Raw genomic sequence first — 15444 nt, 5'->3', positions numbered from 1 at the left:
GCCTAAAAGATACAGATAATTACTATAGGAAGGTAATTACTATAGGTCCCATCCTCTTTTGCTTATTTAATAAGATATTAACTAAGAGACTAAGTGGTGCAGTTGAGTTGAATTTTAGGCAAAAGGGTTCCTTGCTACACCCTCTGGATGCAATGAAAACATTGCTATTGTAGATAACATTGTCAAAGGAGCAAAAAGGAATATATAAAAAAACCTCTCAGTTGTCTTTATCGATTGGATCAAAGCATTTGACTTGACTGGGCATAAGCTGCTTCCTAAAGCATTACAAAGAGTGGCCCTCCCAAAAGAATTCATCTAATTAATTGCTAATCTATATATGAATAATACCATTGTAATTGAAGACAGATTTTATTATAAAATGCCAAAGGGGTCAAACAGGGCACACTCTATACTCTAGTTTGTTTAATATTTAGTGACAACTAAAAGACTTTATCTGTACAGCTTTTATGATGTTTAGATTAGATTAGATTAGATTAGATTCCCTACAGTGTGGAATCAGGCCCTTCGGCCCAACCATCCACACCAACCCTCCGAAGAGTAACCCACCCAGACCCATTTCTCTCTGACTAATGCACCTAACATGGGCAATTTACCATGGCCAATTCACCTGCACATCTTTGGACTGTGGGAAGAAACCGGAGCACCCAGAGGAAATGCATGCAGACACGGGGAGATGTGCAAACTCCACACAGACAGTGACCTGAGGCTGGAATCGAACCTGGGCGGCCTGGCGCTGTGAGGCAGCAGTGCTAACCACTGAGACACCGTGCCACCCAAAAAATGTTCTTTGGGTATTATTTTGATATTGGACATTTTATAATATCGATATTTTATTTGTGTTTAGTATTTTAAAGTATATTAGCGTTTTAAGATTAGTTTTAGATATTTTGTAGTTTTAGTTTAATATTTTACTACGTGTTCATTTGATCATTAAAATTTAGTTTTAATTTTAGACAGCACAAGAGTGGCGGGTAATGTGAGGCAATAATTGTTAAATGCCACAAACACATCGGATGATGTCAATGCTCAGGGTCTATTAACTAAATGAATGGTACTATGCAGCTCTATTGTTCCACCCATCCATGCTTTGTGAGCCGCTTTAACTCCGGTATGTCTTCCCTGTCTCTACTCCACCTAGCTGTGAGCAGTTTTATAGAGATGATTTAAGTGTTGATGAATGACATTAAAACTTGGAAAAGGCACTATATTTGTAGATAGTGTATCAAATTAGCATGCAGGTTCAGTTGACATTTGGGAAGGCAAATGCAACATTAGTATTCATTTCAAGAGGACTTGAGTACAACAATGGAAATGTACTCTATTCCTGATGAAGGGCTTTTGCCCGAAACGTTGATTTTGCTGCTCCTCGGATGCTGCCTGACCTGTTGTGCTTTTCCAGCACCACTCTAATCTAAACTCTGGTTTCCAGCATCTGCAGTCCTCACTTTTGCCTAATAGAAATGTACTGCTGAAGCTGTATAAAGGTCTGGTTAGATTGCATTTGGAATATTGTGAGCAGTTTTGGACCCCATATCTAAGAAAGGATGTAGTGGCTTTGGAATGGATCCAAAGGAGGTTTAGAAAGTAGAATAGTACAGCACAGTACAGGTCCTTCAGCCCTTAACATAGTGCCGACTTTTTATCCTCCTCTAAGATCAGACTAACCTACGTACCCTTCATTGTACTATCTTCCATGATCCGAGCCAAGCGTCGCTTGAATGTCCCTAATGTATCTGACTCTACCAGCACTGCTGGTAGTGCTTTCCATGCACCTATCATTCTCTGAGTAAAGAGCCTACCACTGACATCTCCCCTAAACCTTCTTCCAAACACCTTAAAGTTATGCCCCTTCATGACAGCCATTTCCACACTGGCTATCCACTTTATCTATGCCTCTCATCATCTATCAAGTCACCTCTCATCCTTCTTCACTTCAATGAGAAAAAACCTAGCTCCCTCAATGTTTCTTCATAAGACAGGCCCTCCAATCCAGGCAGCATCCTGGTAAATCTCCTCTGGCACCTCTTCAACGCTTCCACATTCTTCCTATAATGAGGCAAACAGAACTGAACACAATATTCCAAGTGTGGTCTAACCAGGGGTCTACAGAGCTATAGCATAACCGTGTGGCTCTTAAACTCAATTTCCCTGCTAATGAAAGCCAACACAACGTACGCCTTCTTGACAACCCTATCAACTTGGGTGGCAACTTTGAGGGATCTACGGACGTGGCCCCCAAGATCTCTCTGATCAGTCTGTTCCTCCACACTGTCAAGAATCCTGCTTTTAACCCTGTGTTCTGCATTCTAATTCAACCTTCCAAAGTGAATCACTTCACACTTTTCCAGGTTGAACTCCATGTGCCGCTTACAAGCCTGGTTCTGCATCCTGTCAATATCCCATTGCAACCTACAACCCCCCATGCTATCTATCACTCCACCAACCTTTGTGTCATCAGCAAACTTACTAACCCGCCCTCACACCTCCTCATCCAAGTCATTTATAAAAATCACAAACAGCAGAGGTCCCAGAACCGATCCCTGTAGAACAACACTAGTCACCAAGCTCCAGGCTGAATACTTTCCATCTACCCCCACCCTATGTCCTGATGACCATTCAAGATGAAGGGCTTAAGCTTGAAACGTTGATTCTCCTGTTCCTCGGAAGCTGCCTGACCTGCTGTGCTTTTCCAGCATCACACTCTCGACTCTGATCTCCAACACCTGCAGTTCTCACTTTCTCCATCACTACCCTCTATCTTCTATGGGCCAGCCAATTCTGTATCCAGACAGACAGGTTTCTCTGTATCCCATGATTCCTTACTTTCTAAACGAGGCTACCATGGGGAAGCTTATCAAACGCCTTGCTAAAATCCATGTGCACCACATCCATTGCTCTACCTTCATCAATGTGTTTGTCACATCCTCAAAGAATTCAATAACATTAGTGAGGCAGGACCTGCCCCTCACAAAGCTATGCTATCTCTAATCAAACTATGGTTTTCCAAATAATCATAAATCCCTGTCTCTCAGAATCGTCTCCAATACAGACCTGAGACTGACTGCTCTGTAATTCCCAGGATTTTACCTATTCCCTTTCTTGAACAAGGGAATAACATTTGCCACCCACCACTCATCTGGCACTACTCCAGTGGACAGTGAGGACGCAAAGATCATCACCAATGGTGCAGCAATCTCTTCCCTCGCTTCCTGTAGTAACCCAGGTATATCCTGTCTAGCCCAGGGGATTTATCTATCATTATGATTTTCAAAATTTTCAGCACATCCTCATTGTTAACATCAACCTGTTCAAGTGTACCAGTCTGTTTCACGCTGTCCTCAGAAACGTCAATACTGAAGCCAAGTATTCATTAAGGACCTTCACTACCTCCTCAGACTCCAGTCACAACTTCCCTCCACTATCCCTGATCGGCCCTATCCTCACTCTGGCCATCCTATTGTTCCTCACAGAAGTGAAGAATGCCTTAGGGATTGCCTTAGTCGTACCTGCTAAAACTTTTCTATGTCCCTTTCTAGCTCTCCTAAGTCCATTCTTCAGTTCCCTCCTGGCTACCTTGTAACTCTCTACAGCCCTGTCTGATCCTTGCCTCCTCAACCTTAAGTAAGCTCCCTTCTTCCTCTTGACTAGTTGTCCCACATTCCTCATCAACCAAGGTTCTTTCAATCTATCATCCTTTCCTTGCCTCAGTGGAATAGCATTATCAGCAAGTGCTTCCTAAACAACCTCCATATTTCTGTCATGCATTTACAAAATGATTCTGGGGGAAGAAGGGTTTGCAATATGAAGAGTCTGAGTCTGGACTCGATGGAGTTTAGAAGGATGGGGGAGGGGGTGGGGGTGGGATTTCATTGAAACTTAAAGAACACTGAGATACTTGGATACTTGGATAGGTTAGACATGGATAAGATGTTAACCCTAGAAGACAAAACTCGGACCGGAAGGCAGAGGCTCAGAGTGAACGGAGATGAAAAGGAATTTCTTCAGCCAGAGAGTAGTTAACCCAGGGAAATCATTACTGCAGAAAGCTGTGGAAGCCAAGTGATTTGAGTGTATTTAAGAAAGAGATGGATAGATTTCTGAGTAGGAAGGGGATTGCAGGTTACAAGGAGAGAACAGTGAATGACAGATTAGACTCATTGGCCGACTGGCCTAATTCCACTCCTATAGTTTATGGTCTGGAGGCCTGTGTCCAGTGGCATATTACAGGGGTCAATGCTGGGTCCCTTATTTCACCTTTCCCAACTACTTGCAAAAGCACAATATATGGTCTTCCGCACACACCAAAGAAATACATAGTTTTCTATCAATTTTACAAGTCATGTGGCAGAAAAAGGTAATTAGATGAGGAACCCAAAGAGTTTAGTACTTTCAAGCTCCAAAACATACCTCCTGATATCCCACCAGAGGAGTATATGTAAAATGATCGAATTATCAGACCAAATACAAAATGAGATAATGAGTAGTTTAACAATGTCAATCTCACAGAAAACATCAATGTCATTAAGCCCTGTCAAAGTGTTCACAAAGTTTCAAGTGAATCGTCCTCAGAATATTTGTAATTATGTGTTATAGTAAAGATGAATACAGGAGCCAGTATCAAACACCAACCCTGCAAATTTAACAAATAATGTACTTACATATATGAGAAGGCTTAATGAAATCTATTACTGTAAAATCCTCAATATATAGCAATACATCAATTCCATATGTGGGATCAATCAGGCTGGAATGCAAGTATAAACAATCTACTTAGGTTGGCGTTAGGTTGGAAGCTAGAAGGCAGGATGAGTAGAGTAATAACCTCAGGATTGCTACCAGTGCCATGTGCTAGTGAGGTTACGAATAGAGAGCGAGTGCAGATGAACACGAGGCTACAGGGCTGGTGTAAGAGAGAAGACTTCAGATAAGTTTTGGGGAAGGTGAGACCTGTATAAGGAGGACGGGTTGCACCTGAACTGGAGGGGCATTAATATCGCAAGTGGGAGGTTTGCTAGAGCTCTTTGAGAGGGTTGCCAGGGGGATGGGAACCAGAGCTATGGATCATAATGAACAGCCAAATACAGCGTGCAGACAGTCAGTGAAGAGGGATAAGAACTTGACAGGGCAAAGATGCAGTCAGTGTGATGGGTTGAAGTGTGCCTATTTTAATGCAAGAAGTATCAGGAATAAGGGTGATGAACTCAGAGCATGGATCAGTACTTCTTGGAATTATGATGTTGTGGCCATTGTTGAGATTTGGATATCATACTGGCAGGAATGGTTGTTGGATGTTCCAGGGTTTAGATGTTTCAAAAGGAATAGAGGGGGAGATAAAAGAGGTGGAGGATTGGAATTACAAATCAGGGACAGTATCACAGAAAGAGAGATCGTCAAGGAGAGTTTGTCCACAGAGTCAGTATGGGTGAAGTCAGAAACAGGAAAGGAGTAGTCAGTTTTCTACAGGCCCCCCAGGAGCAACAGAGACACAGAGGAGCAGACTGGGCAACTGATTTTGCAAAGTGCAGAACTAACAGGATTGTTGTCATGGGTGTTTTTAACTTCCCTAATATTGATTGGAACCTACTTAGTTCAAATAGTTTGGGTGGAGCAGTTTTTGCTGGTGTGTGTCCAGGAAGGGTTCCTGACTCAAAATGTAGATAGGTCAACTAGACGGGAGGCCATATTGGATTTGGTGTTTGGCATGAACCAGGTGAGGTGTCAGATCTCTTGGTGGGGGAGCATTTCGGTGATAGTGATCACAACTCCATGACTTTTACTACAGTCATGGAGAAGGATATGAGCAGATAGGATGGGAAAGTACTTAATTGGGTGAGGGGGAATTACAATGCTATTAGGTAGGAATTGGGGGACCTAAACTGGGAACAGATGTTCTCAGGGAAATGCACAATAGAAATGTGAAGGATGTTTAGGAAGCACCTGCTGATAGTGCTGGACAGGTTTGACCCATAAGGGAAAGAAGGGATCGTAAGTTAAAAAGAACCTTGGGTGACAAGGCATGTGGAACATCTAGTCAAGAGGAAGACGTACACTTACTTAAGGTTGAAGAAGCAAGGATCAGACAGGGTTTTACAGGGTTACAAGGTAGCCAGGAAGGAAGTGAAGAATGGACTTAGGAGAGCTAGAAAGGGACATGAAAAAGCTTTAGCGAATAGGATTAGGGAAAATGTTATGGCATTTTACACTTATGTGAGGTATAAGAGGATGGCCAGAGTGAGGGTAGGGCCAATCGAGGATAGTGGAGGGAAGTTATGACTAGAGTAAGAGGGGGTAGGGGAGGTCCCTAATGAAGACTTTGCTTCAATATTAACTAATAAGAGAGACCTTGACGTTTCTGAGGTCAACAAGAAAAAGACTAATATGTTAGAATAGGTTGATGTCAGGAAAGACGATATGCTGAAAAATTTGAACATCGTAAGAATAGATAAATCCCCTGGGCCGGGTGGGATATACTCTAGGTTACTACAGTAAGTGAGGGAAGAGATTGTTGCACCATTGGCAATGATCTTTTTCAGCCTCACTGTCTACTGTAGTAGTACCAGATGATTACTGGCTGGTAAATGTTAATCCTTTGTTCAAGAAAGGAAATAGGGATCATCCTGGGAATTACAGACCAGTTAGTCTTATGTCAGTGGTGGGCAAAGTATTGGAGAGGATTCTGACAGACAGGATTTATGATTCCTTAGAAAAACCATTGTTTGATTAGAGATAGTCAGCATGGCTTTGTGAGGGGCAGGTCATGCCTCACAAACCTTCTTGAATTCTTTGAGGATGTGACAAAGGTAGATGAAGGTATAGCAGTGGATGTAGTGTAGATGTACTTTAGGCTAATTCAGAAAATAAGGAGGCATGGGATACAGGGAAGCCTGTCTGTCTGGATACATAATTGGCTGGCCCATAGAAGACAGAGGGTGACCAATGGTGATCCACAGGGATCGGTTCCGGGACCTCTACTCTTTGTGATTTTTATAAATGACTTGGATGAGGAAGTGGAAGGATGGGTTAGTAAGTTTGCCAATGATGCGAAGGTTAGTGGAGTTGTGGATAGTGTGGAAGGCTGTTGTAGGTTGCAACAAGACATTGACAGGATGCAGAACTGGGCTGATAAGTGGCAGATGATGTTCAACCTGGAAAAAAGTGAAGTGATTCACTTTGGATGGTTGAATTTAAATGCAGAATACAGGGTTAAAGGCAGGATTCTTGGCAGTGTAGGAACAGAGGGATTTTGGGGTCCATGTCTTTAGATCCCTCAAAATTGCCCCCAAGTTGATAGGGTTGTTATGAAGGCTTATGGTGTGTTGGCTTTCAATAGCAGAGGGATTGAATTTAAGAGCCACGAGGTTATGCTGCAGCTCTACAGAGTCCTGGTTACACCATACTTGGAATATTGTGTTCAGTTCTGTTCACCTCATTATAGGAAAGCTTTAAAGGGTGCAAAGAAGATTTATCAGGATCCTGCCTGGACTGGAGAGCATGTCTTATGAAAAAGGTTGAGGGATCTATGTTTTTTCTCAGTGAAACGGAGAAAGGTGAGAGGTGACTTGATAGAGGTGGACAAGATGTTGAGAGGCATAGATAGAGAGCACAGACTGAGACATTTTTCCATGGCAGAAATGTCTATAACGAGGGGGCATAATTTTAAAGAGGTTCATGGATGATTTAGGGGAGATGTCAGAGTTAGGTTCTTTACTCAGGGAGTGGTAGGTGCGTGGAATGCACTGCCAGCAGTAGTAGTAGAATCAGATGCATTTGGGACATTTAAAAGACTCTTGGATAGCTACATGGAAGTTAGTACAATGAAGGGTATGTAGGTTAGTCTGATCTTAGAGTAGGATAAAAGACCGGCACAACATTGAGGGCTTAAGAGCCTGGACTGTGCTGTACTGTTCTATGTATTTTGATGTTGCAGATGTGTTACATCATAGGCACTGCTAACCTGCAACTGCAGGTTTACCAGCAAGTTGCAATTTTGGAGTAGTCATAATACATGGAATCAGTCAAATGTCAGAGCCACAACAGAAACCACTGCAGGCTACTCAAGAAATACATACTGAACTGAATATGAAAGAAAAATAGAAACCTCACTCTCTTAAGAACCAGCAAATCTGCTGTCCATAGAAAGCTGAAAACCCAAGTGTAAAAGATTAAACAACCATTTCAAGATAAAGCCAAAACTTAGAATACCATCTTGGAGATAGTGAAGCCTTTACACTCATAAAACTAAACAAAGAGCTGAAAGAGGGAAAAAAAAGTAAGCAAGGTGAACTACAAGTTGTGAATCACAATTCAATAAAAAGCTTCCCAATTTACAGGAAAACACGGGGATGCTAACATGCTCCACAGGAGCAACCTCAGAAACACTGGCTTATGTACAAAAAGTACTGCTTGAGAAAATGGCAAAAGAAAAGTGTAGATGGATAGCAAATATGGCCATCTATGACCAACCGCTCAGAAAACTGTCATGGTCAGAAACTAATGTCAAAATTGACACTTTAGTGACAGAATCCAAGCAGGTGACAGAAGAAAACAAAGAACCTCTGAGGTCGAGGTCTCCAAGAATATAGAGGGAAAAAGTTGACAAGTCAGAACAATAGGCAGTATCACTGATTGTGGAAATCCAGACAAAATCACCACCATGCGATCCAGATTTTTCAGTAAACTACATACACATGAAAAATAGGATTACCAGTTATTGCAAATAACTTTTGGAATGCAGGAGTACACTGTACCTTTAAGAGGCTTTTTAAACGTATTTTTATAATCAACTTGTTTATAAATGCTATTACACATTTCTGCAGTAGGTGGGACTTGAACTCCGTGCCTTCTGGTTCAGGGGTAGGAACACTGCCACTGCGCCACAAAAGGCTTTATCTTTTAAGCACGTAAGAAAGGGGCTTTATGTAAACTCCACTCAGTCTGAATGAATGTGTATACAGAACACAGTGAACTCCAGTGTTCTGTTCTAAATTTGTTTTACAACTTCAAACATGTTTTATGATTTTAAATAAACTAAGCCATACACTTAATCAATCCTTGATGAGTGGTTGATATCAACAACACTGACACTGGTGATCAAGTCTGCCATACGGAGGGAAAGACTTCATCTCTGCTGCTCCTCTTCCCCATCCACAGGACCTCTGAAACCAGTAGTCCCAACAAGTGGCCAGCAGCAAAAGCTTGTCCTCCTTAGGTGACGAGCAACAACTCCCTCAGTCTACTCCTGGCATCATTAATGGCAACTTTTGTCTGAGTTTTCTGAGATTTGGAGAGGGGTGGAGGTTAGACGGAAAGAGAATTAAAGGATAAAATTTCACTAGTACAATTGCAACATTTAAAAGGCATTTGGATGGGTATATGAATAGGAAGGTTGAGAAGGATATGGGCCGGGTGCTGGCAGGTGGGACTAGATTGGGTTGGGATATCTGGTCAGCATGGATGGGTTGGACCGAAGGGTCTGTTTCTGTGCTGTACATCTCTATGACTCTAATTCAAATATCATAATTCCACCAAATTGCAGAAATTTCAGAAGAGCAAGCCTGTTTTGTACAACTGGACATTGAATTTTTGATTCCACTCTGTTGTTTCATAAAGCAGGATGCAATCACCAATGCTCCTCTACTGGAAGAAGGGGTACATGTATATTGGATGACTCAATCAATATGTTGGCCATTAGCTCTTTTTACAGAATAAGAGTTGGCCCCATTAAAATTTTCCCCTTTAAAGATAATCCTACATGAAATAAGAGACTGTTGTGCCTGCCAGATGACCAGAAATTAATGAATGAAATGTGTTGTTGTGTGTGACATTGCTTTGTCATATGGGGCTTATTTGGACTTGCTTAAAAAAAAAATCCACAATGGTACAACTGCCCAACAGGATACATGAAGGAACATTTTTCTTAAAAGCTTTCAGACCAAATCATAATGAGATTTCTACAAGGTGAAAAACTGAAATGCTTCAACCATTAAGAGATAAAGGCAACAAGCTTATTAAATTTTAAACTTACTTTCTTCAACTTGCGTAGTGTCTCCAAGGTTTCATCCACTGATTTCTTTAGTAGGATGCATCTGTAAACCCCAAAATGTCTTGTAAAACAAAGTTGTTTACAGAACCACGTAAAAGCAGAAAAATACAAACTATAAAGCTAATGACCTCAAACACGTTTTGATGCACAGGCAAACTGTGATGGTAGTAGCATGCTTTAACTTGCTGTTCTTACTCTCCAAGGTGCAATCAACTGAAAGGATACTATACATTCCAATGGTCACAACAATCTGAACATTGTTTTAGGCAAAAGACATAGCAAATTTTGTAGTTATGTATTAACTAAATTCCACAATTTTGACTCCAATTATTATTTCCTTGAAATTAGTAGATATGAAAAGTCCAGTCCCTGTAAAAGGTGAACATTGAAAGACGATTTAACTCTATAGATGTAAATTCATCTAGCTGATACAAGAAGTAAAAAGCTACAGTAATGAGGTCAGATTTCCAATACTATAACTGAGATGGACAACAGAGGTGTGAAGGTGGTTTAGAACGCATGTAGTTTTGCTCAAATAAACAGAATACACAGCCCCTAAAGATTAGTCAAGGAGAGATATATTTTAAGGATGTCTTGAAGGAAAACAGAAATCCAGAGAATTAGGAATCCCTGAGCTTTAAGACTTTAACAGTTGAAGGCATGACTACCGTTGGTGGGGTGATTTTAAAAAATTGGAGATATTCAATAGCAAATTAAACACATTCAAGTAGATTGTCCCCTGCTGTGTTGAAAAGACGTGGAGATTGCTGTGATATGCTATGGCATTCATCAAAGTTTTCTTTTTACAACAAAACTGTTGGGAAAAGTCAAGCTAGTGTGAAAGCATCCTTGTTCAACAATCTAGTTATTTAAACACACAATTATAAAGTAGGCATCATGGTCTCTAGATTGTGAAACTATTAAAAGGGCAAGAAAAATCTTTGAAAACTTGCAAAGGAATGGTTAAGACCAATAAACAGTAAAGGGAAAGACGATGCAGAACTACACAGACTTAGATTTATTTCAAAGGCACTTCACAGCATCATTGACACCGAGATTGATACCGGAAATAAGCAGATTGTCTTATGAGAATAGTTTGGATGGGCTGGGCTTCTTTCCACTGGAGTTTAGAGAAGCAAGCTATGACTTGACTGAATTGATAAGATTCCAAATGATCTTGATGAATGGACATGGAAGGATTATAGATCAGTCCAGAACAAGGGAGCACTATTTTAAAATTAGGGGTTCGCTTTTCACAACAGAAATGAGGAGCAATTTCATTTCTCAGAGGCTATATAACTTTAGGATTCTCTGCCTCAGAATGCAGTGGGCAAGGTCATTGAATGTTTTTATGATAGGGGTGGATAGATTATTGTTAGGTAAAGGAGTTAAGGGTTATTGAGTATATGAATGTGGATTTGTAACATAAACAGATCAGCTATTGAATGGTAGAGCAGGCTCAAGGGACCAAATTGTGGGCGGCGTGGTGGCACAGGGGTTAGCACTGCTGCCTCACAGCGCCAGACCCGGGTTCAATTCCCGCCTCAGGCGACTGACTGTGTGGAGTTTGCACGTTCTCCCCGTGTCTGCGTGGGTTTCCTTCGGGTGCGCCGGTTTCCTCCCACAGTCCAAAGATGTGCAGGTCAGGTGAATTGGCCATGCTAAATTGCCCGTAGTGTTAGGTAAGGGGTAAATGTAGGGGTATGGGTGGGTTACGCTTCGGCGGGTCGGTGTGGACTTGTTGGGCCAAAGGGCCTGTTTCCACACTGTAATGTAATCTAATCTCTGAAGTAATCTAATCTCTGTTCAATCTATACAATCAAACAAAGTTTGACACATGAGCCAAATAAAGAAATATTAGGGCAGATGTGTAAAAGGTTCATCAAAGTAGATTTTAAAGAGTAGGTTCAAGGATGCAAGAGTTTTAAGCAGAGAAAGTGAGAGCTTAAGACCTTGACAGTTAAAGGCTTAATTGTCAATAGTGGAGCAATTAAATGAAGAGGTCAGAATTAGAGGAGTGCAGAAATAAAGGAATTGGGTTGCAGAATATAACAAAGAAACGGTGAAGCTATGCAGGGATTTGTAAACAAGGATAAGGATTTTAAATTTTGGCTGTTACTCAGGAGCCGATGTAGATCATCAAACACAGGGATGCAGGAGATAGGTGGTGGTGTAAAGTAAGGCACACGTAGCAAAAGGCAGGGCAATGAAAGCCTTTAAAACTTTCAGTATTGCAATGAGATAAGAAGCGTAGTGCAATATTAACAGGAACTGTGACTGCCCATTATCCTAACATTCAAGAAGTCATTGTTGATATCAGTGAAAGAAATGTTAAGTTGCCAGTCAAAAATCTGGCCAAACTACTGTACAAGTGTGAAAACAATTTAGAGGTCAGCAAGCAAGCAACTTACCTCTCATAAACTTTCTCTCTTTTATCAGGCTGCTTAACATCCTTCAACAAGGCATCAACCTTAAGATATAATATAACAAAAACATAATTTGCGCAAGTTGTGTCACAGCTTAATATATTTGTCGGTCAGTGAACATATAAATGTTGAACATTTTTCATGATAGCAGAACACTAACTTGTTTGAATTCTGAATCATCAAATTTTAATGAAAGCCATGATACTCGTGCATAGATTAAGTATGTTCTGGAAGATAACATAGATGACTTTGAGTATTATAAGTTATATAGTCCTAAATGAATTTAGCAGAGAAAATTCAAAAATCGCCATTGATATTTTTGCTCATATCCCCCTAGGAATGCCAGTGATGGGGGAAGAGTAGCACCTGCAGTTATAGAGTTGTACACACAGAAACAGACTCTTTGGTCCAACTTGTTCACCAACATCTTCTGTTTCCTACCTTCAAGGTACTATACTTCCTAACAGATCAGTTGGCATTAATTAGCCTTATGATTCAAATACTAAACCTTATTAGCATAGGTCAACGTGATCGTACATTTCATATAAAAGAATACACAGTTTAAAACATTGAAGCACTTTTTTTGCCATAGATGATAGAAATCTGGGATACGATTAATCTTCGATTAAACCTGTTTATTTCTTTGGACATAGAACGATTCAATGATTTTGCAATTTTAGTGAAATGAACAAAGCCTCTACCTTAATCTCGTTATTCCCAACCCAACTCCCCTAAAGAGAATTATGCTGGACTTATTGATTATTCTTTACAATGAATGGTATTAAGCCAATTCAGAAGCTACTAAGAGTTACTTGCAAGGCTGACAAAGGTACAGGATGGTAGGCAAATTTCCTGTTAAACATTTTTGTATTGGGCAGGCAACAAACTCCAATGAGAAATAGTTATTCTGCACATTGGCAATTTATATTTACACAGTCATGACTTACACTGGAAATTTCTCCAAACTGACAACTGGTTTGAAGAGCCCATTATTTAATTTCTCAGTACATTTCAGGATATCCACATATGTGCTCTTGAACAGGAATGCTGGTGGCAAGCACTCTTTTGTGAAGGAAAATACTAATCCAGTTTGGTTTTTAACAGCAGAAGTGCAAGATTAGTCCTTGGCAAACTTATCAATTCTTTTTTCCACTGTGCAGTGATGATTCTATTGGCATCCAGTAAATTTGTAATTCAGATACAAATAACCACTGCCTGACACCATTTTACCAATCGACATTTTGATGATAGATATTTTGATCAGCATGTTCAGACATGCTGTGGCACATCTCTGGAGCAAGGACATGATCCAGACCAACTGGCTCAGAGGCAGGGACACTATCACTGCACACTGCAAAAGCCCTACAATAGTTATACCTTTTTCAATAATGCCCATGTTTGTCTTTGTGGATTTTATCCCCCATTGAATCGTGGATTTGTTAGGGTGCAGATGGAAGCCATTCAGTCCGTCCATGTCTGCACCAGCTATCTGACTGTGATTTGGGTGGTGAATCTGTGGAATTCTTTACTACAGAGGTCTATCAAGGCTGAGTTGTTAGAAGTATACTCACGACTGAGGTACAGTTGAAAAGTGTGGCACTGGAAAAGCACAGCAGGTCAGACAGCATCCGAGGAATTCCTGATGACTGGCTTAAACCCGAAATGTCGACTTTCCTGCTCCTCGGATGCCACCTGACGTGCTGTGCTTTTCCAGTGCCACACTTTTCAACAGTACCTCAGTCGTGAGTATACTTCTAACAACTCAGCCTTGATAGACCTCTGTAGTAAAGACACCTTTTGACGCTGATCTCCAGTATCTGTAGCCCTCACTTTCTCCTAGTCAGGACTGAGGGCAGTACGGTGGTTCAGTGGCTAACACTGCTGCCTCACAGGGATCCGGGTTCGATTCCCACCTTGGGCGACAGTCTGTGTGGAGTTTGCACGTTCCCCCTGTGTCTTTGTGGGTTTCCTCCCACAGTCCAAAGATGCACAGGTCAGGTGAACTGGCCATGCTAAATGACCCATAGTGTTAGGTGCATTAGTCAGAGGGAAATATAGGGGAATGGGTCTGGCTGGGTTCCTCTTTGGAGGGTCGGTGTGGACTTGTTGGGGCGAAGGGCCTGTTCCCATATTGTAGGGAATCTAATCTAATCTAAAGACCAGTAAGTGGATCATTGGGGGGTAAAGGGAGTTGAGGATTATCGGATCAGCCACGATCTCACTGAATGGCGGTGCAGAGCATACTCAACGGCCTACTCAATCTGCGCCTACATCTCACTGTCTTCACCATTAATTATGGAAGAGGCATGTTATTCGTGCTGTTTGGAACCGCAAAGGCAATCGAGGTGGCCTTCCCAACATGGGGCAGACCCCTGTAACAATGTACAAATCACCGACACCCGCCTGCAGAGACCAAAGGGGGGGCGTGGGGGAACCGATCAGATCCCACCCACCGGCGGCCAGTTGCGGCTACCTGGCTCTGGAGTTTGTTGGCGGTCAGCTGCACCGACAGCAGGGGCCCCTTCCGCAAGGCCATGGGCTCAAGGGACGGAGGGTCACCGCGGAACCCCAGCACCGTTTATAACGGCCGCTTCTTCCCTCGCGGAGCCGGCCGTTGCCATGGCAGCGTTGCTCGCGCCCGCGCGTGGCGTCACGACCCGCCCCCGCTACGGGGCAGCGCGCCCCTATGCGCACGCGCCGGCCGCCGTGTGCCACTTGGCCCCCTGTCTGCCCTGTGCGTTGTAATGCAGGGGCGCGGCCAGAAGAGCGCCCGGACCAAGCTCCTTCCCAACTTGAGTCGGGCGTTTCCTCTTTCGTGTAGGAGATGGGGCGGGGGGGGGGGGGGGGGAGTCGGGATGTTGAACTGAATGAGCTTCATTGTCACACGCACACAAATGGACAGGCAGGAAGCTGGAAGACACAGCAGGCCAGGCAGCACTAGGAGGTGAAAGTGAG

At 42.2% G+C, this 15444-nt stretch overlaps 1 protein-coding gene across 1 annotated transcript in view; it reads right to left on the bottom strand.

Annotated features, from left to right (window-relative positions):
- Positions 1 to 15141, bottom strand: part of nphp1 (nephronophthisis 1) — a 153169-nt gene extending 138028 nt beyond the window's left edge. Inside the window, exons 1-3 of the mRNA XM_072551414.1 lie at positions 14963 to 15141; positions 12475 to 12533; positions 10046 to 10106 (exon numbers count right to left, since the gene is read on the bottom strand). Of these exons, the coding sequence (XP_072407515.1) occupies positions 10046 to 10106; positions 12475 to 12533; positions 14963 to 15025 (183 nt within the window). The 5' untranslated portion in view covers positions 15026 to 15141. The remainder of the gene's footprint in view (positions 1 to 10045; positions 10107 to 12474; positions 12534 to 14962) is intronic.
- Between the last annotated feature and the right edge of the window lie 303 nt (positions 15142 to 15444).

The sequence above is a fragment of the Chiloscyllium punctatum genome, chromosome 3 (genome assembly GCF_047496795.1).
Source record: "Chiloscyllium punctatum isolate Juve2018m chromosome 3, sChiPun1.3, whole genome shotgun sequence".
Classification (NCBI taxonomy): domain Eukaryota; kingdom Metazoa; phylum Chordata; class Chondrichthyes; order Orectolobiformes; family Hemiscylliidae; genus Chiloscyllium; species Chiloscyllium punctatum.
Note: the sequence above shows the minus strand (reverse complement) of the source record. Positions and strands in the feature narration are given on the sequence as shown.